Below are 22,631 nucleotides of genomic sequence, written 5' to 3' on the forward strand. Positions count from 1 at the left end.
CCTCCCCGCTTCTCATTTTCCTGTCTTCCATTTCAATGTGTTCTTTGACTTGGCTATTTACATTTTTCCTGTCTAAAGACCACTTTGTGATCATCCTTCTTAATGGATCTTTTTTTTTCCTTTGAAATATTTGAATTTGGTCATTTCTCTTTTATTCCAGGAAGCAGAACCAGAGGAAGATCATGGAATTCGTCTTCATAAGATTACTCCTTCCAGAATAAATGGACAGCTAAATATCTAGAACTGTTGTCTCTCTCCACTGAATAGTAGAGAATGAATGGAAAACAGGATATGATGATTCATGCATTTTGGCATTCTGGTTGACTGACCTTCAGTGACCTGACTGCCTTAACCTTCTTCAAAACTGATTTGAATAGGAATTGTTGAAAATAGGAAACACTGAAAACTTCACTTAAAAGGGACTGTAGAGCATTTTGAACTGTTCTCTTGGACATGGAGAGACAATGAATTAATAATTCATTTAGATTCCTTGTTTCAGCTTTCCTGACTGTAAGTTAATATCTGTTTCTTCTTTTTGTTTTATGTAATGCATCAACTCCTCTCTCAGTGTAGTAGCAGACATATCATAAATATATGAAGTGACAAGTGGTATTCAGCTACATCTGTTCAGGGAAATATGGAGGGATAGTATATGTATTAGTAATTCATGTTTCCAAAGTTCTGTCTATTTTATATATAGTCAAAAAAATCTTAAAGAATTATGGAATTGGGAGATTTCTATCATTCACGAGAAAAAATTAAATTTGGAGACTATTGAGGATCCAGAGAAAAATGATTGTAGCATGATCTAGGAGAAATAATTTTTGAAATTTAGTCTTAAATTACTTTTAAATTTCTGTTTCATTTCTGACACATTCGCAAATATTTGAATAATTTGCTTATTTACTTTTTCTTACTTTTTTCATTTTCTGAATTTGAGAGAATTCATTTGACTTCTTGAAAGAGATTTTTTCTGCCAGAGAATGGTGATAAATATTTTTATTGTATGTGTTTCTTTATCTCAAATTATAGAAATTTAGAGACAAGAAATTTACTCTTTGGTTAAAAAAAACTGCTTGAAAGGGAAATGATTAGGCTTTTTTTAAAAAACAAGTTTATTATTTCCAGAAGACAATTTTTCTTCATCAGAATTTAATTTAATTTGCCTTTGTTGTTGTTAACATGATTTAGAGGACTGTGAGATTTTGCTTAGGGAGTTTCCATTAAGGAGAAAAAAACCCAGTTAAAATGTGTCATCTATTGCAATTCTATTAGCTAATTTGGGATTATAGGGTCATAAGTTAAGAGCAACCGTGTAGACCTAAGTGATTATCTAGTTCAACTTTCTAATTTCACAGAAGAGACTGAGACCTAAGAGAAGGATTTGATTTGTCCAGGGTCATATAGGTCACAGAGTCAACACTGAAACTCAGGTCCTCTGTTTCCATATCTACCATTCTTCCTATTTTACCATGTGGCCACTTCATAAAGGATGTGATTTTGTTCTCAACCTTTTGCCTAGTTCTCATAAACTGGCCTCAAATTAGGAAGTGCAAAAATCTTCTAAATTCAGTAGCTTGTAGCTACATGAGTAAGAAAAATGTCAAACACTTAAAAGTAGATTGAACCAAATATTTGTAATTATTTTATGAATAAGCTATTCTTTAAAATCAAGTAAACCAGAAATATAAATTTTATGAGTAACCAAATATGTACTTATATGTTCTAAACTCTATGCAAAAGTGCCATAGTGATTATTCACTTTATCCTTCCTCGGAAAATGCTAGTTATATCACCAAGGGTCAAATCACTTTACCTTCCATTGCTCCCAGCACCCCAACAGTGAGTTGTAACAAATCAGTTCTGTTTGGGCACAGAGGGTTTACAAAATAGGAGTTCCCTATATGGATGAAATCACATATTCAAGTTTTTTCTACTTATTTTTAAAGAAGAAAGTCACTTTTATTTGGTCTGTAAATGACATTTTTCAAAAAAATTTCAATCATTCTCATTCTTTTCTCTTCTACCAAAATTAATTTTACTATTGCTTTAAATTAATCAGCCAATCAATAAACAGACTATATGTCAACCTGCTCTCAATGAGATCATAACTAATGGGAAAGACAATATGCAAACAGCTGTAGACAAACAAGCTATGTTTAGGATATATGACAGATTACAGTAGAAACTAGAATTAATAAGAATTGGGAAAGGTTTCCTATAGAATACAGCATTTTAGCTGGAAATATAAAATGCAAGATGGATAGGTATAGAGGTGAGAAACAGGTAATGAAGGGCTTTGAATGACAAACAATGGACTTTTCATTTGATCTTGAAAGTGATAGAGAGCCACTGGAGGTCATTGAGTAGAGGTGGGAAGGAAAGACAGTGTCACTCACTTTAGAAAAATGAATTTGACAACAAAATGAAGGATGGGCTGAAGTTGAGAGAGTTGTAATAGGCAGAACAATAGGTGGGTTATTATAACAGCCTAGGCATGAGGTGATGAAGGTCTTCACCAAAATGGTGGCAGTATTGGAAGAGATTGGGAAAAAATGGTTACTGAGATAAGAAAGAGACATCAGATAAGAAAGAGTATCAGAAGACATATATAGTGACCAGTATGGGTATTTAGAAGGATGGAGTCACACTTAAAAATAAAAGGAATGTTATAAAGAGGTGAGGAATGGGACAGGGAAGACAATTATTTCAGTTTTTTACTATATATTTTAAATGTCTACAGGACACCAAGTTTGAGGTATCTGGAGATTAATTCGGAGGGATGATGCATGATGTAGAAGGTATCAAGCATTGTTAAATGGCAGAGCATAAGATATCCTGCTCAAAGAACCAAAACATCCCTCCATAATTTTATTCTTTCCTATCCAGTCCAAATCCCAAGCATTTTTGTAGACTGTTCAATGTGATTGGAATTGCCTGACACTTGAACATAAGTAAGACAGTTCAATTCCTCTCTACTAGGTACCTAAAAATTTTACCACCCTAAGAAATCTAAAAAGTTTAGAGGTGTGTATGAGCAGGGGAACATCTCTAAGAAAGACTTTAGGCCTTGGGCTTCTTTAGAAAAGAGTCCCCAGTACACTACCACATGAAGGAGTGGGTCAGGGAGAGCAGAAACTTCTTGAGGTTGCTTCTAGGGAGGGCAGTGATAAGTGAGGTAAGAGGCTAGTGCATGATTTTGATATCCATTCAAATGTATTCTCCTTGTGTATTCACAGGGGAGACATTGAGAAATATAGCATATAAGCTCTGTGAGGGCAAGAATTGTTAGGTGCTTAGGAAATGTTTGCTGATTTGATTCATAATGAACTTTTTCAGAACAAAATAGTTCTTTTACTTCCTGGCCTGGCTGTATTGGTTTACTGAAAAATAAGTTAAATATTAAATGTTAGCCTTCTACCATCAGTGCCAACTGATGTTCAGGGAATATCATTAGTTATTCAGTGAAACAAGGGCAGTAAATGTCATTCCTCTTAAATTAATCTCTTTTCTTAAGTCAGTTGAAATTTCCTTTCTAGGACATATTAAGAACCTCAAAAAGTAATTACACTAAACAATTCCTTGAAGGTATTACTAGATAATATTTTCTTCTTAAAGAGCATTCGTTCTGAGAGTAGATAGTATGAGTAGCCAAAAGGGTGATAAAAGGGGAGATGATAAATTCTTTTTCCCAGAGACTAATAAAGAGTTTTCTCATATTTCCAAAATCAAAATGGGAGATATGGGGGACAAATACTTATTAAACCCCTACTATCTTTTGGCAGATGGTGGGAGTGGGGTGGAAAGCTAGGTGGCTCAGTAAATGGAATACTGAGCTTGGAGTTAAAAAAAACTCATATTCCTGAGTTCAAATCTGGCTTCAGAAACATATTAACTGTGGGACCCTGGGAAAGTAATTTTATCCTGTTAGTCTAGTTTCCTCATCTATAAAATGAGCCAGAAAATGAAATGGCAAATCATTCTAATATCCTTGCCTAAAAATTCCCAAATATGCTCATGAAGAGTTGGACACAACTGAAATGACTGAACATATATATATATATGTATGTATGTATGTATGTATGTATATATACATGCATATGCCACAATGCTAACATTGTTTTCTCTCCTAACAAACAGGTCAAAATGATTAAAAGAGAGACAAGTATTTGCCAACAAACTCAAGCCCTTCTATGTAAGAATGTGCTTAAAAAATGGAGGATGAAAAGAGAGAGTTTATTGGTATGATTAAAAGCCCAGAACATTGTATGGTTTTGTTTTACTTAATTCCATATTTGTTCCAAAGATTTTGGTTCTATTTTTTGGTACCATGGAAAAGGGGAGGTGGGAGAGAAAAAATGTGGAATTATTGAAAAAACTAAATTTATCTTTTAAAGCAAAATGAAACAAAAAGCAACAAAGTTATGTCTTCACATTTGGTAAAGGAAGATATAACTCCCGGGTAATATTCATGCCTTTCTTCATTTTGTACTGCTATTTAAGTACTCATTTTATATTGAACCTACAAGCTGGTTTAATATTGTGCTATGCATGCTTGAAAATGTTCTAGAATAAGGAAAAGTTTCAAATAAAAGGTTCATTGAAAAAGGGAAATTCACTCCCTGAGAAATAAATCTTTTTTTTTCCCAAATGAAATAAAAATAACACCTCCCCAAGTCATCAATTCACAGAAATCACACAAAACCATTCTGCTTACCATAGACTCAGAATTTCTGGGTATGCAACAATAAAAACTACTAGTAACCAACACAAAGCTTAATGTTTAAATAGCCAAATATTTATCTTATCTCTGTTGCTCTCATTCAACTGGTCCATTATGATTAAGATGATTAAGTTAGAAGGATAATAAAAGTACTATTTGCAGAAATGGAAAAACTCATTTGGATGGGTTTCTTTACCTAGATAAAACAGTACATTTAGGTCCAAGATCTGTAGCACTCTGTTGAGTTTCCAAATTGCCAAATGTGTGGGATTCCCTAAGTTACAATGAATGAATCAGTATACAAAGTGATATAAACTGGTCCTGAAAATGGATCATCCAAATAATCTTTAATCCTGTCCACTCAGAGTTTATTGTCAAATACCTAATTTTTAGGACACTTGAGGGACAGACATCCTCACTCATTCTCAATTAAATTCATTGAAATTATGATTATTCTATCAGTCCTCAGGAAAATATATATTTTAAAGGAGCCACAGGAAAGAATGTTGGGAACTGGAAACAAGCAGGAAAATGAATGGTGAATAGAACTCAAGTTTTCTAAAACATATCTTTTAATTTTATATGCTAGAGGAAATTCCTTCATGAACTTTAAAATGGTACATTAAATCATTATTTCTTTACTATTTGTTGGTCTTATTTTTTATGGGAAAACCATATTATGTCTTCCCCTTATGCTCTCCCCATCTTGTCTTATATGTCTGTCTAAGAAATATGAGCTTGGTGGAATAATAATTGTTGTCTATTTCTTAATAAAAAATCACAAGAGGCTAGTCCTGAGTCAAACACACAAGGGGATTTTTAAATGGAATAGGAGCTTAATGAGAATAGCCTAACCAGTGACCACATTCTCAATTGTTTTTCCCTTGTGTTAAATAGGAATGGCTTCTGTCATTGGGTCTATGCCTGCTGCTGTTACTGTTTCGAATGCACACTACAGAGATCCAGATTCCTGGAAGACCTCCAGTAGATCTGGGAAGCCTAGACAAATTTAGTTATCCTGACTTTCGGATTAAATATATGCCAGTCACCAGCATAACTCAACAGATAATGGAAAAAATCGCTTTGGCTCCCTTTATGAAAGGTGTGTTCTCTACCAGCTCAGAGCAAATATTTGTTATTATTATCCTTTTTTGTTATAAAAATAAAAATACTTAATTTGAGTTTTAATATATAGATGAGTTAACTGCTTAGTGTTTTAAATGTTATAATGTACAAATAAGTTAGACCAACACTTAAAATGTGTTGTTTCCTCAATTTTCTTGCGGTCTCATTTCAGAAGATCCACAATTGCAGAAAGGCTATTTTCCTATAACCATATTAGGCAGAAAGGGGCTCAGCAGACTTAATGTTTCAAGTCTTCAAAATAGTTTAACAGTCTTAAAAAAAAAAACAACACTTTACCTTCTGTCTTAGTATCAATACTTTGTATTGGTTCCAAAGCAGAAGAGTGGTAATGCCTAGGCAAAATCACTAGGCCGGTGACTTATCCAGGCACCTAAAGCTTGGAAGTCTGTGGTGAGATTTGAACCCAGGACCTCTTGGTCTCTGGCTCTCAATTCACTGAGCCACCTAGCTGCTCCCTAGTTGAATATTTTTTTAAGTAAGTCCCAAACACTTTATTTTTTTATTTTTATTTCATTTTTCATTTTATTTAGAATGTATTTCCATGGTTACATGATTCATGTTCCCCCCTCCCAAAGCAGAGAAGCACTTCCACTGGGTTATACATATATCATTGTTCAAAATATATTTCTATGTTATTAATATTTGTAGTAGAGTGATTTTTTAACATCAAAACCTTAATCACATCCCTATCGCACTATTCGATCATACATTTTTCTAATCTGGATGTGGATAGTTTTCTTTCTCATGAATTCCTCTGTATTGTCCTGGATCATTGCACTGCTGTTTATAGAGAAGTCCATTACATTTGATTGTACCACAGTGTATCAGTCTCTGTGTAAAATGTTCTCCTGGTTCTGCTCCTCTCACTCTGCATCACTTCCTGGAGGTTGTTCCAGTTCACGTGGAATTCCTCCAGTTTATTATTCCTTTGAGCACAATAGTATTCCATCACCAACATATACCACAATCTGTTCAGCCATTCCCCAATTGATAGACACCCCCCTATTTTCCAAAATTTTGCCATAATTTAACATTCTTAATAGAGTGTGTTTATTGTTGTATACATTTAATAAATATTCTGTGGATTATGTCTATGTCTCATATAGAAAAGGGTTCAATTTAAAGAATGAACTCTTATTTCTTTCTGAAATTAACAGATGTTAGGATGAGTCTAAACTCATTCCTAATAGGGAAAGAGGATTCTAACAATTCTACAAGAAGTAGAATTAGAACTCTTTCCTACTCATCTTAATAATCATACTCCCTGATACGGAAGTCACTGTTGTGAAATAGACAGGAAAGGAAGACTTAAGTTCTTGTTCTTAACATCTTAATTTCAGTACTTATCTGTTACTATGAAAAGGCAAATCTTTTGAATTTTCAGTGTGCCAATCAGTACACTGAGACTGTTAGTTACAGATATATCTGTCCCCAATTCTCTCATTGGTGTCTCCCCAAAATGGCTTACTTTTTGTTCCCCATATATGATATACCATATTTCTCCTCTATTGTTTCTATCTGGAATAATTTCATTCTCACTTTCATTTCTTTCTTTAACTCCTACCTTTTGTCTAAAATCAATACTAACAATCAGTTCCAAGGCAGAAGAGTGGTAAGGCAATTATGGTCAAGTGACTTGACCAGGGTCATACATCTTGGAAGTGTCCAAGGCTAGATTTGAATTCATTTCTCCTCCTTAGAATGTGTACCTTCAGTTCAAGGTGAAAGTTTTTTTCTTGATTACCCTCAATGTTATTATCCCTCAACTGATTGGGTGTTATTTTGTATTTATCCTGTACTTATATATTTTAGGCATTCCTAAGAGAACAAGGATTAACTCCATTTTTTATATTTGATAATACTTTTTATTTCCCCCATTTATATGTAAAATCAATTTTTAACTTTAAAAAAAATTGACTTTCAAATTCTCTCCCTTGCTCCCTCTCCACCCATTTTGCTAAGATGGTAAGCAATCTGATATAAATTTTATATGTTCAATCATGTACAACATTTTTCCATATTAATTCTTTTGTGGAAGAAAACAAACAAAACAATGATGAAAGAAAATGAAATATAGTGTGCCTTGGTTTGGATTCAGACTTTATCAGTTCTTTCTCTGGAAACAGGTTGCCTTTTTTATCATGTCCTTTGGGGTTATCTTAGATCATTAGATTGCTCGGGATAGTTGTTATTTAAAGTTGTTTATTATACAGTATTAATGTTGCTGTGTACAATGTTCTCCTGGTTCTGCTTACTTTTACTACATTTAGTTCATTTAAGTCTTTCCAAGTTTTTCTGAAATCCTTGTCCTCGTTATTTCTTATATCACAATAATATTCCATTGCAATCATATATTACAATTTACTTAGTCATTCCTCAGTAGATGGGTATTATTCTCACTTTCCAATTTTTTACTACCACAAAAAGAGCTGCTATATTTTTTTTAATGTATAAGTATTTATTAGTAAAATGAAAAGTTTCCAGCCTTTCTTTTTTTTTTGGTTGAATTTCAATTTTTTTTTGTAAATTTTAAACATTATTTTATTTGGTCATTTCCAAACATTATTCACTGGAAAAAAGATCATTTTCTTTTCCTCCCCTCCCCCCCTCCCACCACCTTTCCCTCTCCCATAGCCTACGTAAGATTCCACTGGTTATCACATGTGTTCTTGACTCAAAACCATCTCCCTGTTGTTGGTATTTGCATTAGAGTATTCATTTAGAGTCTCTCCTCAGTCATATTCCCTCAACCCCTGTAGTCAAGCAGTTGCTTTTCATCGGTGTTTTTACTCCCACAGTTTATCCTCTGCTTGTGGATAGTGTTTTTTAGATCCCTGCATATTGTTCAGGGACATTGCATTGACACTAATGGAGAAGTCCATCACCTTCGATTGTACCACAATGTATAAGTCTCTGTGTACAATGTTTTCCTGGTTCTGGTCCTTTTGCTCTGCATCACTTCCTGGAGGTTGTTCCAGTCTCCATGGAATTCCTCTACTTTATTATTCCTTTTAGCACAATAGTATTCCATTACCAACATATACCACAGTTTGTTCAGCCATTCCCCAATTGATGGGCATCCCCTCTTTTTCCAATTTTTGGCCACCACAAAGAGTGCAGCTATGAATATTCTTGTAAAAGTCTTTTTCCTTATTATCTCCTTGGGGTACAAACCCAGCAGTGCTATAGCTGGATCAAAGGGCAGACAGTCTTTTATCACCCTTTGGGCATAGTTCCAAATTGCCCTCCAGAATGGTTGGATCAATTCACAACTCCACCAACAATGAATTAATGTCCCCACGTTGCCACATCCCCTCCAGCATTCATTGCTTTCCATAGCTGTCATGTTAGCCAATCTGCTAGGTGTGAGGTGGTACCTCAGAGTTGTTTTGATTTGCATCTCTCTGATTATAAGAGATGTAGAGCACTTTTTCATGTGCTTATTAATATTTTTGATTTCTTTGGCTGAGAACTGCCTGTTCATGTCCTTTGCCCATTTGCCAATTGGAGAATGGCTTGATTTTTTGTACAATTGATTTAGTTCTTTGTAAATTTGAGTAATTAAATCTTTGTCAGAGGTTTTTATGAAGATTGTTTCCCAATTTGTTTCTACCCTTCAGATTTTGGTTACATTGGTTTTGTTTGTACAAAAGCTTTTTAATTTGATGTATTCCAGATTATTTATTTTGCATTTTGTAACTCCTTCTAATTCTTGCTTGGTTTTGAAGTGTTTCCTTCCCAAAGGTCTGACATGTATACTATTCTGTGTTCGCCTAATTTTCTTATAGTTTCCTTCTTTATGTTCAAGTCATTCACCCATTTTGAATTTATCTTGGTGTAGGGAGTGAGGTGTTGATCTAAACCTAATCTTTCCCACACTGTCCTCCAATTTTCCCAGCAGTTTTATGAAATAGTGGATTTTTGTCCCAAAAGCTGGGATCTTTGGGTTTGTCATATACTGTCTTGCTGAGGTTGCTTGCCCCCAATCTATTCTACTGATCCTCCTTTCTTTCTCTTAGCCAGTACCAAATTGTTTTGATGACCGCTACTTTATAATATAGTCTGAGATCTGGGAATGCAAGTCCCCCTTCCTTTGTATTTTTTCTCATTGTTTCCCTGGATATCCTTGGTCTTTTGTTCTTCCAAATGAACTTTGTTATAGTTTTTTCTAAATCAGTAAAAAAAAAATTTGGAAGTTCCATGGGTATGGCACTAAATATATAGATGAGTTTGGGTAGGATGGTCATTTTTATTATATTGGTTCATCCTACCCATGAGCAGTTAATGTTCTTCCAATTGTTCAAGTCTAGTTTTAGTTGTGTGGAAAGTGTTTTGTAGTTGTGTTCATATAGATCCTGTGTTTGTCTCGGGAGATAGATTCCTAAATATTTTATTTTATCTAAGGTAATTTTGAATGGGATTTCTCTTTCTAGTTCTTGCTGCTGAGCTGTGTTGGAATTATATAGAAATGCTGATGACTTATGTGGGTTTATTTTGTATCCTGCAACTTTGCTAAAGTTGTTGATTATTTTAATTAGCTTTTTGGTTGAATCTCTAGGATTCTTTAAGTAGACCATCATGTCATCTGCAAAGAGCAATAATTTGGTCTCCTCCTTGCCTATTTTAATGCCTTCAATTTCTTTTTCTTCTCTAATTGCTACTGCTAGTGTTTCTAATACAATGTCAAATAATAGAGGTGATAATAGGCATCCTTGTTTCACTCCTGATCTTAATGGGAATGGATTTAGTTTATCCCCATTGCAGATGATATTAGTTGATGGTTTTAGATATATACTGTTTATTATTTTTAGGAATGACCCTTCTATTCCTATGCTTTCTAGTGTTTTTAGTAGGAATGGGAGTTTTTATTGAAGGCTTTTTCTGCATCTATTGAGATAATCATGTGGTTCTTGTTGGTTTCCTTGTTGATGTGGTCAATTATGTGGATAGTTTTCCTAATATTGAACCAGCCCTGCATCCCTGGTATAAATCCTACTTGATCATGGGGGATGACCCTTCTGATGACTTGCTGGAGTCTTTTTGCTAGTATCCTATTTAAGATTTTTGCATCTATATTCATTAGGGAGATTGGTCTATAATTTCCTTTCTCTGTTTTTGGCCTGCCTGGTTTTGGAATTAGTACCATGTTTGTGTTATAAAAGGAGTTTGGTAGAACTCCCTCTTTGCTTATTATGTCAAATAGTTTGTATAGTATTGGAGTTAGCTGTTCTTTGAATGTTTGATAGAATTCACTGGTGAATCCGTCAGGCCCTGGGGATTTTTTCATAGGAAGTTCTTTGATGGCCTGTTGGATTTCTGTTTCTGATATGGGATTATTTAAGAAATCCATTTCTTCTTCTCTTAGTCTAGGCAATTTGTATTTTTGTAAATATTCATCCATATCACCTAGGTTGGTATATTTATTACCATATAGTTGGGCAAAGTAGTTTTTAATGATTGCCTTAATTTCCTCTTCATTGGAGGTGAGATCCCCCTTTTCATCCTTGATGCTGTTAATTTGCCTTTCTTCTTTCCTTTTTTTAATTAGATTAACCAGTACTTTGTCTATTTTGTCTGTTTTTTCAAAGTACCAGCTTCTAGTCTTATTTATTAAATCAATAGTTCTGTCACTTTCGATTTTATTAATTTCTCCCTTAATTTTTAGGATCTCTAGTTTGGTTTTCTTCTGAGGGGTTTTAATTTGTTCGTTCTCAAGTTTTTAATTTTGCATTTCCAATTCCTTGATCTCTGTCCTCCCTAATTTGTTAATATATGCCCTCAGGGATATGAATTTTCCTCTAAGTACTGCCTTGGCTGCATCCCATAAGGTTTGAAAGGATGTCTTGCATTTGTCATTTTCTTCAACGAAATTATTAATTGTTTCTATGATTTCTTCTCTAACTATCCGATTTTGGAGTATCATATTATTTAATTTCCAATTAATTTTTGATTTGGCTCTCCATGTACCCTTACCAATCAATATTTTTATTGCCTTGTGATCTGAAAAGGCTGCATTTATTATTTCTGCTTTTCTGCATTTGAGTGCCATGTTTCTGTGACCTGGTGTATGATCTATTTTTGTGAATGTGCCATGTGGTGCTGAAAAGAAGGTGTATTCCTTTTTGTCCCTATTTATTTTTCTCCATATGTCTATTAACTCTAATTTTTCTAAAATTTGATTCACCTCTTTTACCTCTTTCTTGTTTATTTTTTGGTTTGATTTATCTAAATTTGATAATGGTTGGTTCAAGTCTCCCACTAATATGGTTTTCCTGTCTATATCCTCCTTCAATTCTCCTAGTTTCTCTATTAAAAATTTGGATGCTATACGATTTGGTGCATACATGTTGATTAGTTATATTTCTTCATTGTCTATACTCCCTTTATCAGAATATATTTACTTTCCCTATCCCTTTTGATGAGGTCTATTTGTGATTTGGCTTTGTCAGATATCATGATTGCAACTCCTGCCTTCTTTCTATCAGTTGAGGCCCAAAAGGTCTTACTCCAACCTCTAATTCTAACCTTGTGAGTGTCAACCCGCCTCATATGTGTTTCTTGAAGACAACAAATGGTAGGGTTTGGGGTTCTAATCCAATCTGCTATTTGTCTACGTTTTATGGATGAATTCATCCCATTCACGGTCAAAGTTATGATTGTCATTTGTGGATTCGCTGGCATTTTGATACCTTCCCCTAGTTCTGACCTTTCTTCTTTAGCTATCTCCTTTTGAACCAGTGATTTGCTTTAGGTCAGTCCCCCTAGTTCCCTCCCCCTCCCTTGAGATGCTTCCCTTTCTAGCCCCTCACTTTTTGTGCTCCCTTCCCCTCCCCCCTTCCTCTTCCCTCCCTTTTTATGCTCCCTCCCCCCCCCTTAATTTCCCTTTCTTTCTTGCCCTAATGGATAAGATAGAATTCAGGATCCCACTGGATCTAGATGATCTTCCCTCTCAGATTTAATTTCACTGAGAGTAAGGTTTAAGTAATTCTACTTCACGCTCTCTTCCTCTCCTCATATGAGAGTTCTTCCCCTCCCCTTCCCATGTGTATCTTTATATGGGAAAGATTATTCTATTAAGTCCCACCCTATTTCGTGAAGTAAGTCTTAGTATTATCGACGGTTCCCCCCTCCCTTTTCTTTTCTTTGCCCCCCACTTTTCCCAAATCTTCTTAATGACCCAATCTTTCCCTATGCATGTTTCTTCTTACTACTCTTGTGATGCTACAATTTTTGAGAGTTACACAAAACATTTTCCCCACATATTAATATATATAATTTGATGTAAATGTAGTCCTGATAGAAGAGAGTTTGACTTAAAGAAAAAGATAAGATTTATCTCCTTTTCCCTTTCTTTCATATTTACCTTTTCATGTTTCTCTTGCTTTCTGTGCTTGGATATCGAACTTTCCACAGAGCTCTGGTCTTTTCTTAGCAAATGCTTGGAAATCTTCTATTTTGTTGAATGCCCATACTTTCACCTGGAAGTATATAGTCAGTTTTGCTGGGTAGTTGATTCTTGGTTGGAGACCCAGCTCTCTTGCCTTTCTAAATATCGTGTTCCATGCTTTGTGGTCTCTTAGTGTGTTAGCCGCTAAGTCGTGTGTGATCCTTATGGGAGCCCCCTTATATCTGAAGCTCCTCTTCTTGGCTTCTTGTAGGATTTTCTCCTTTTCTTGGAAGCTCTTGAATTTGGCAATTACATTCCTAGGGATTATCTTTTGGAGATTTAGTATAGAAGGTGTTCTATGAATCCTTTCTATTTCTATTTTGCCCCCTTGCTCCAGAACGTGGGGGCAATTTTCTTTTATAATCTCCTGTAGAATAATATCGAGTTTATTGTTTATCTCTGGTTTTTCTGGGAGACTGATAATTCGGGGGTTTTCTCTTCTCCCTCTGTTTTCGAGATCGGTGACCTTCTCAGTGAGATATTTTATGTTTTTTCTAATTCATTAATTTTTTGGGTTTGCTTTATTGATTCTTGCTGTTTCATCATCTCTCTTTCTTCGAGTTGCTTGATTCTGGTCATTAGGGACTGGTTTTGCTTTTCAGCTTTGTCTGCCCTTCTATTGGATGCTTCGAGCTCTTTTTCCAATTGAGCAGTCTTATCTGTCAGACTGCTGATCTCTTTCTCCCATTTTTCTTTCCAGGTTTCCATCTTTTGGGTAAGCTCCAGTTTGAGATCTTCCAGAGCTTGTTGATAGTTTCCATTTTGGGAGGCATGTTCTGATTTTTTTTTTTTTTGGATTTCCTCCTCATTCTCTTCTTTTCCTTGGGTACTTCCACCATAAAAGTTTTCAATAGTCACCTTTTTCCCTTTCTTCCTGGAGGCTTGATTTTGGGCCATGTGAGCCATCCCTTTGGTGGTTTTATTCCCCTTTCCTTTTTGGTCTGGCATCTGGGTGGTATGGGCGGGTTTTCTGTGAATTTAGGTTGCCTCAGACTAATTTTTCCCAGTCTCCAAGGTTTCTTAGAGCTCTGGGGCCCTGATCACAGCCAAACTGCCCAGGTGTTCAGCTCCGCCCAGATAATCAGTGCGTGGTCTGCCCCTGGTGTTTAGCTCTGCCCAGATGTTCAGCACAACAGCTCCAAGTACAGCTCCGCTGACCCCCCTGATCAGCGCCGGATTCTCCCGTGAAACCGCCCTGAGACTTTTTTTCCTGGCAGTCCCCAGATCCCAAGGACCCTGGAGTGCCCCCCCAGACAGAGACGTTCCCTACTCACTCGCTGTCCCAGTGAGCAGTCTGGTAGCTCACTCTGTTTTGGTGGGGGATGTGGGGGGGGGGTTAGAGTGGCTCAGTTCACGTTTCTGTGCAAGCTTTTCCTCCATCTTATTATAGTGTGGAAATGTTCAAACCCCACATACCTTCGCCTCTGTGGAGTACTGGGGAGTACTGGGGTGTCCTTCTGTTCCTCCAAAGGTGATTTTTATGCTCCTTTGATGTAATCTATTTCGTTCGGTGCCAGGGAGAGGAAGCGTGTGGCGTCTAGATTGCAGCCATGATTACCCGGAAGTCTGCTGCTATATTTTTGTACATATGGGTGGGTCCTTTTTCTATTTTTTAAAATCTCCTTGACATATAGACCTAATAATGGCATTACTGGGTCAAAGTGTATACATGATTTGAAAGTCCTTTGGACATAGATCCAAATTCCTTTCACAACTCTTCCAACTGTACATTACTCTCTCAATTTTCCCAAATGCTCTCCAAGATTTGTAATTTTCATTTTCTGTCATAATAGCCAGCTTGTAGTGCCTCAGGATTGTTTTAATTTGCCTTTCTCTAAATAATAGTGATGGGGGGCAACTGGGTGGCTCTGTGGATTGAGAGACAGGCCTAGAGATGGGAGGTCCTAGGTTCAAATCTGGCCTCAGCCACTTCCCAGCTGTGTGACCCTGGGCAAGTCACTTGACCCCCATTGCCTAGCCCTTACCACTCTTCTGCCTTGGAGCCAATACACAGTATTGACTCCAAGACAGAAGGTAAGGGTTTAAAAATGGATAAATAAATAAATAAACAAATAAATAAATAAATGATAGTGATTTAAAATATTTTTCACATGATAATAGATAGCTTTAATTACTTTGAGAACTGTCTCTTCGGATCTTTTGACCATTTATCAGTTGGAGAATGATTTGTATTCTTATACATTTGACTTATTTCTCTATGTATATGAAAAATGAGGCTTTTATTAGAAAAACTCAGTTTTCCCACTATTATGATTACCCTCCATCCTATTCCCCCCATTTATCCTATTCTCTTTCCTTTTATCCTGTCAATTATCAAAGATGTTAGCTTCTAACCACTGCCTCCCCCAGTTTTCTATCGGTTCAATCAGCTCCCCTTTTCTTACTCCTTGACTTAATTTACTGTTGAGTAAGATAGATTTCTATATTCAACTGAGTACATATGCTCTTCCCTCTTTGAGCTAATTCTGATGAGAGTAAAGTTCAAGTACTCCCTTCCACTAGAAAAACTTTCTTACCTCTTCTGTGAGACAATTTATCCTGTTCTTTTCCTCTCTTCTACCGTATCCCAGTGCATTCCTCTTTATCATGCCTTAATTTTATTTTTTTTAGATATCAGTCCCTCATATTCAACTCATAACTTTTCCCTCTGATTATGTGGACTTCTTCTAACTGTCCTAATTATGACAAAGTTCTTAGGAGTTGTATTATCTTCCCAAAAACCTTGTTGAGTGTCTTTTGATTTCTCTTTTCTGTTTATTTTTTATGCTTCTCTTGTCATTAGTTTCTACTTGCTATTTTTAAAACATTTCTTCCTTCAGTAAGCTTCTGAACTTTCTTTTACACTAGGCAATTCTCCTTTTTATTGAGCACTTTTCCTCAGAGTATTTATATATATATATATATATATATATATATATATATTTCCCATATGACCAATTTTGCCTTTTAAGAAGTCCTTCTCTTCATTTATTTTTTTTTCCATTTGATCAATTCTGCTTTATGAAGAATTCTTTTTGGTAGATTTTTGTGTCTTTTTTTTAATCAATTGGTCTATTCTGTTTTTAGGTATTATTTTCTTTATTATTTTTATGTCTCATTTACTGTCTACTCTTTTTGTCAACTTTTGTCAACTCATTTCATCACTCTCATTTCTTTAACAATTTTTTCTTCTATATCTTTCATTTGATTTTTAAAGTCCTTTTTGAGTCCCTCCAATAATTCTTTCAGGACTTTAATTCATATTTTTCTTGGAAACTTTAGACACTACAGTATTGACTTTGTTGTCATCTTGTGAGTTTGTGTTTTTTCCTTCCCTATTACAAGATGATTTTCTATATTGAGTTTCTTTGTTATTGTTTTCTCCTTTTCCAGACTTTTTCTTGCCTTTAACTTTAAAAAACTGTTAAAATTGGGTTCCATTCCTGTGGTGAAGGGAGCACTGTTCAGGTTCTTGGTAAAACTGCTTTCAGAGTTAGTTCTGGAGATCTGTTCTCCCAATATATTATGATCTAAAGAGAGATGTGCCCAATACTATCCCAGCCTGTGCTCTGATCTATAACAAACTGCAAGCATCCTTTTTCTAAACTGAAACTGTGACCAAGGTCTTACTCTCCACTCTGGTCACAGGTAGTAGTGTGTGCACTAGTTCTCATGCTGGTACTGTGGCCTGAATCTGAGTATGGGCAATACAACAGAGTTCTGCAACTAGAGCCAACAAAGGGACCCCTGTGATCTCCTTTTTGACCAGTTTTCCAGGTCCCCTTACCATCTGTTGCTGAAGGTTCTGAAAGTCCTTGCAACTGATTCTGGATTTTTAAATCTGTTTTTATTATGCATTGTATTAAATAATCTACCACTTATGCAAGTGGAAATTAATACTTTATGTAGTTTTTATATGTTGTAATATTTCTTCAAATAAATCTCTCCTATAAATTTAAAAAAAAATTACTTCCAAGGCTTGTACTGACTTGCAAAAGTGTGTCAAGTCATGGAGCATTATGCTCTACACTAACCCAGTTATGACAGGCCTCTATTGCCAATCTTCTAAGTTGTCTTGGCCTAAAAATAATTTTTTTAATCCAATCCTTTTGTGTTTTACTACTCCAGAATTCATTTTGAGGTGTTATGTCAAACTTATTTGGAGGTTAATTTGTTTGAAATCAAATGGCTCCTAGTACCTTCTCCTCCATATTGCCTCTGCACCTGATTCCATTTTTAAAAATGTGTATGCCCAGTACCTAGCACATAACAGTTACTTAATAATATTGATTGGTCGATCTCCATCATTGGAAGGATTTTCCACGTAGGAAATCCTTAAAGAAATCAAATCATATTCATCTCTATACTCACAAACCAAAAGAATTTCAAGGCTAAATCACATCTCCTATCACATGCTCTATACTGAGCCAAGAAAATCTCTAGAGAAAATGGAAAACCTTTCTATAACAAACCAGAAAAGTTTGTTAGCTCTTGCTCCTCACCTCACCCCTCACCCCTATTCTTATAGTCATAGATATGTTTACATCATACTTTTGTCTCAGTTAGATAAAATTTTTAATTATTCTTTTTTAAATTTTAAACTTTATTTTTATTTGTTCAATTTCAAACATTATTCATTGAATACAAAAGTTATTTTCTTTTCCTCCCTCCCCTCCCACCACCCCACCCATAGTCAACACGCAATTCCACTGGGTATCGCATGTGTCCTTGATTCAAAACCACCTCCATGTTGGTATTTACTCTAGGATGTTCATTTAGAGTCCACATCCCCAATCATATACCCTTGGCCCCTGTAGTCAGGCAGTTTCCTTTCTTTGGTGTTTTTGTTCCCCCCACTTGTCTTCTGCTTGTGGATAGTGTCTTTTCTCATAGATTCCTGCAGGCTGTTCAGGGACATTGCATTGACCCTAATAAGGAAGTCCATTATGCTTGATTGTACCACACTGCATCAGTCTCTGTGTACAATGTTTTCCTTGTTCTGCTCCTCTCACTCTGCATCACTTCCTGGATGTTGTTCCAGTCCCCATGGAATTCCTCCACTTTATTATTCCTTTGAGCACAATGGTATTCCATCACTAACATATACTACAATTTGTTCAGCCATTCCCCAATTAAAGGACATCCCCTAATTTTCCAGTACTTTTGCCACCACAAAGACCCTAGCTATGGATATTCTTGTACATGTCTTTTTCCTTATTATCTCTTTGGGGTACAAACCCAGAAGTGCTATGGCTGGGTCAAAAAGTAGGCAGTCTTTTAGCACCCTTTGGGCATAGTTCCAAATTGCCCTCCAGAATGGTTGGATCAATTCACAACCCTACCAGCAATGAATTAATGTCCCGACTTTGCCACATCCCCTCCAACATTCATTACTTTCCATAGCTGTTATGTTAGCCAATCTGCTAGGTGTGAGGTGATACCTCAGAGTTGTTTTGATTTGCAGCTCTCTGATTATCAGAGATTTAGAACACTTTTTTATATGCTTATTAATAGATTTGATTTCTTTGGCTGAAAACTGCCTAATCATGTCCCTTGACCATTTATCAATTGGAGAATGGCTTGATTTGTTGTACAATTGATTTAGCTCTTTGTAGATTTGAGTGATTAAACCTTTGTCAGAGGTTTTTGTAATGAAGATTGTTTCCCAATTTGTTGCTTCCCTTCTGATTTTATTTATATTGGTTTTGTTTATACAAAACCTTTTTAATTTGATGTAGTGAAAATTATTTATTTTATATTTTTGTGGCTCTTTCTAAGTCATGCTTAGTTTTAAAATCTTTCCCTTCCCAAAGGTCTGACATATATACTATTCTGTGTTCTCACAATTTACTTATTCTTTACTTCTTTACATTCAAGTCATTCACCCATTCTGAGTTTATCTTGGTGTAGGGTGTGAGGTGTTGATCCCAACCTAATCTCTCCCACATTGCCTTCCAATTTTCCCAGCAGTTTTAATCAAATAGTGGATTTTTGTCCCCAAAACTGGGATCTTTGGGTTTGTCATACACTGTCTTACTAAGATCACTTACCTCAAATCTATTCCACTGATCCTCCTTTCTGTCTCTTAGCGAGTAACAAATTGTTTTGATAACCACAGATTTATAGTATAGTTTGAAATCTGGGACTACAAGGCCATCTTCCTTTGTATTTTGTTTTTATCACTTCCCTGGATATCCTTGATCTTTTGTTCTTCCAATTAAACTTTGTAATGTTTTTTTTTTTTCTAGTTCAGTTAAAAAGTTTTTTGGAAGTTCAAAGAGTATGGCACTAAATAGATAAGTTTGGGTAGGATGGTCATTTTTATTATATCAGCTTGTCCTACCCATGAGCAGTTAATGTTTTTCCAATTGCTCACATCTATAGTCATGTAGAAAGTGTTTTGTAGTTGTGTTCATATAGATCCTGTGTTTGCCTCGGCAGATAGATTCCTAAGGATTTTATATTGTCTAAGGTGATTTTGAATGGAATTTCTCTTTCTAATTCCTGTTGCTGAGATGTGTTGGAGATATATAGAAATGCTAATGACTTATGTGGGTTTATTTTGTATCCTGCAACTTTGCTAAAGTTGTTGATTATTTCCACTAGCTTTTTAGTTGATTCTCTAGGATTCATTACGTAGACCATTATGTCATCCACAAAGAGTGATAGCTTGGTCTCATTGCCAATTTTAATACCCTCAATTTCTTTTTCTTCTCCAATTGCTACTGCTAGTGTTTCTAGTACAATGTTGAATAATAAAGGTGATAAGGAGCATCCTTGTTTCACTCCTGATTTTATTGGGAATGCATCTAGTTAATCCCCATTGCAGATGATGTTGGCTTATGGTTTTAAATATATTCTGTTTAGTATTTTTAGGAAAGATCCTTCTATTCCTACACTTTCCAGTGTTTTCAATAGGAATTGGTGATGTATTTTGTCAAAGGTTTTTTTCTTCATCTATTGAGATAATCATGTGATTTTTGTTGGTTTGCTTGTTTATATGGTCAATTATATGGATGGTTTTCCTGATATTTAACCATCCTTACATTCCTGGTATAAATAACACCTGATCAAAATGAACAACTCTCATGATGACTTGCTGGAGTCTTTTTGCTTGTATCCCATTTAAGATTTTTTGCATCTATGTTCATTAAGGAGATTGGTCTGTAGTTTTCTTTCTCTGTTTTTGGCCTGCCTGGCTTTGGGATCAGTACCATATTTGTGTCGTAAAATGAATTTGGTAGAACTCCCTGTTTGCTTATTATGTCAAATAGTTTGTATAGTATTGGGATTAGCTGTTCTTTGAATGTTTGATAGAATTCACTTTGAATCCATCAGGCCCTGGGGATTTTTTCTTAGGGAGTTCTTTCATGGCCTATTCAATTTCTTTTTCTGATATGGGGTTATTTAAGAATTCTATTTCTTCTTCTGTTAATCTGGGCAATTTATATTTTTGTTAATATTCATCCATATCACCTAGATTGCCATATTTATTGCCATATAATTGGGCAAAATGGTTTTTAATGATTGCCTTAATTTCTTCTTCATTGAAGGTGAGTTCTCCATTTTCATCCCTAATACTGCTAATTTGATTTTCTTCTTTCCTCTTTTTTTATTAAATTGACCAATATTTTGTCTATTTTGTTTGTTTTTTCAAAATGTCAACTTCAAGTCTTATTCATTAGTTCAATAGTTCTATCACTTTCAATTTTATTGATTTCTCCCTTAATTTTTAGGATCTCTAATTTGGTTTTCTTCTGGGGGTTTTTAATTTGTTCCCTTTCAAGTTTTTTTGATTTGCATGTCCAATTAATTGATCTCTGCCCTTCCTAATTTGTTAATATATGAACTCAAGTATATAAATTTCCTCTTGATTACTGATTTGGATGCATCCCATAAAGTTTGAAAGAATGTCTCATTATTGTCATTTTCTTCAATGAAATTATTAATTGTTTCTATGATTTGTTCTCTGACTAATCAATTTTGGAGAATCATATTATTTAATTTCCAGTTAATTTTTTATTTAGCTCTCCATGTTCCCTTACTGATCATTATTTTTATTGTCTTATGATCTGGAAAGGTTGCATTTATTATTTCTGCTTTTCTGTTGTTGTATGCCATGTTTTTATGACCTAGTATATTGTCAATCTTTGTGAATGTGTCATGTGGTGCTGAAAAGAAGGTGTATTCCTTTTTGTCCCTATTTGTTTCTCTCCATATATCTACTAACTCTAATTTTTCTAAGATTTCATTCACCTTTTTACCTCTTTTTTATTTACTTTTTTATTTGATTCATCAATAGTGGTAGGTCCAGATCTCCCACTAGTATAGTTTTTCTATCTATTTCCTCCTTTAATTCTACTAGTTTCTCCATTAGAAATTTGGATGCTATACCATTTGGCATCTACATGTTGATTAGTGATATTTCTTCATTATCTATACTCACTTTTATTAGGAAGTATTTACCTTCCCTGTCCCTTTTAATCAGGTCTATTTTTACTTTGGCTTTGTCAGATATCATGATTATTAATCCTGCCTTCTTTCTGTCAGTTGAATTCCAATAGGTCTTGTTCCACCCTTTAATTCTGACCTTGTGAGTATGTACTTGCCTCATGTGTGTTTCTTGTAGACAACATATTGTAGGATTCTGGATTCTAATCCAGTCTCCTATTCGTCTATGTTTTATGAGTGGATTCATCCTATTCACATTTAGAGTTATGATTGTCACTTTTGGACTCCCTACCATTTTGATATCCTCTCCTGGTTCTGACCTTTCTTCTTTTGCTATATCCTTTTAAACTGGTGGTTTGCTTTTAGTCAGTCACCCTATTCCCCTCCCTTTATTCCCTTTCTGGCCCCACCCTTTTTGTTCCCTTCTTGTTCTTTTAGGGTCTGTTAAGTTCCCTCCTCCCTCTCGTTCCCTCCTGTTTTTTGAGCTCTCTCCCCCATACACCCCTTAGTTTTCCCTTCTTCCTTACCCTGTAGGATAAGATAGACTTCAAGATTCCAATGGATCTAGATGCTCTTCCCTCTCAGAGTTGGTTCACTGAGAGTAATATTCGAGTATTGCCTATTAGCCCTCTCTTCCTCTCCCTTTCATAAGAGTAGTTCCCCACTCCCCCTCCTATGTGTATCTTTGTGTGACAAAGATTACACTATTTATTTTATTTCTTCAGGTATCTCTTAGTACCATCATCATTTCCCCTTCAACCTTTATTTTCATATCATTTTATATCCTTTAATGCCCCATTCTTTTTCTATGAATGATTATTCTATTTACTATAATAATGAAAACATTTTGAGAATTACAAATAA

At 35.2% G+C, this 22,631-nt stretch overlaps 1 protein-coding gene across 2 annotated transcripts in view; it reads left to right on the top strand.

Moving 5' to 3' along the window:
- Nucleotides 1-297: 297 nt before the first annotated feature.
- Nucleotides 298-22,631, top strand: part of LOC100029119 (ABC-type organic anion transporter ABCA8) — a 157,044-nt gene continuing 134,710 nt past the window's right edge. Inside the window, exons 1-3 of one of the 2 annotated variants that reach the window (XM_056817239.1) lie at nucleotides 298-510; nucleotides 4,141-4,242; nucleotides 5,621-5,825. In XM_056817239.1, the coding sequence (XP_056673217.1) occupies nucleotides 4,147-4,242; nucleotides 5,621-5,825 (301 nt within the window). In that variant the 5' untranslated portion in view covers nucleotides 298-510; nucleotides 4,141-4,146. The remainder of the gene's footprint in view (nucleotides 511-4,140; nucleotides 4,243-5,620; nucleotides 5,826-22,631) is intronic. The other variant, XM_056817238.1, reaches the window with a different exon arrangement.

This window comes from Monodelphis domestica, chromosome 2 (genome assembly GCF_027887165.1).
Source record: "Monodelphis domestica isolate mMonDom1 chromosome 2, mMonDom1.pri, whole genome shotgun sequence".
Lineage (NCBI taxonomy): Eukaryota > Metazoa > Chordata > Mammalia > Didelphimorphia > Didelphidae > Monodelphis > Monodelphis domestica.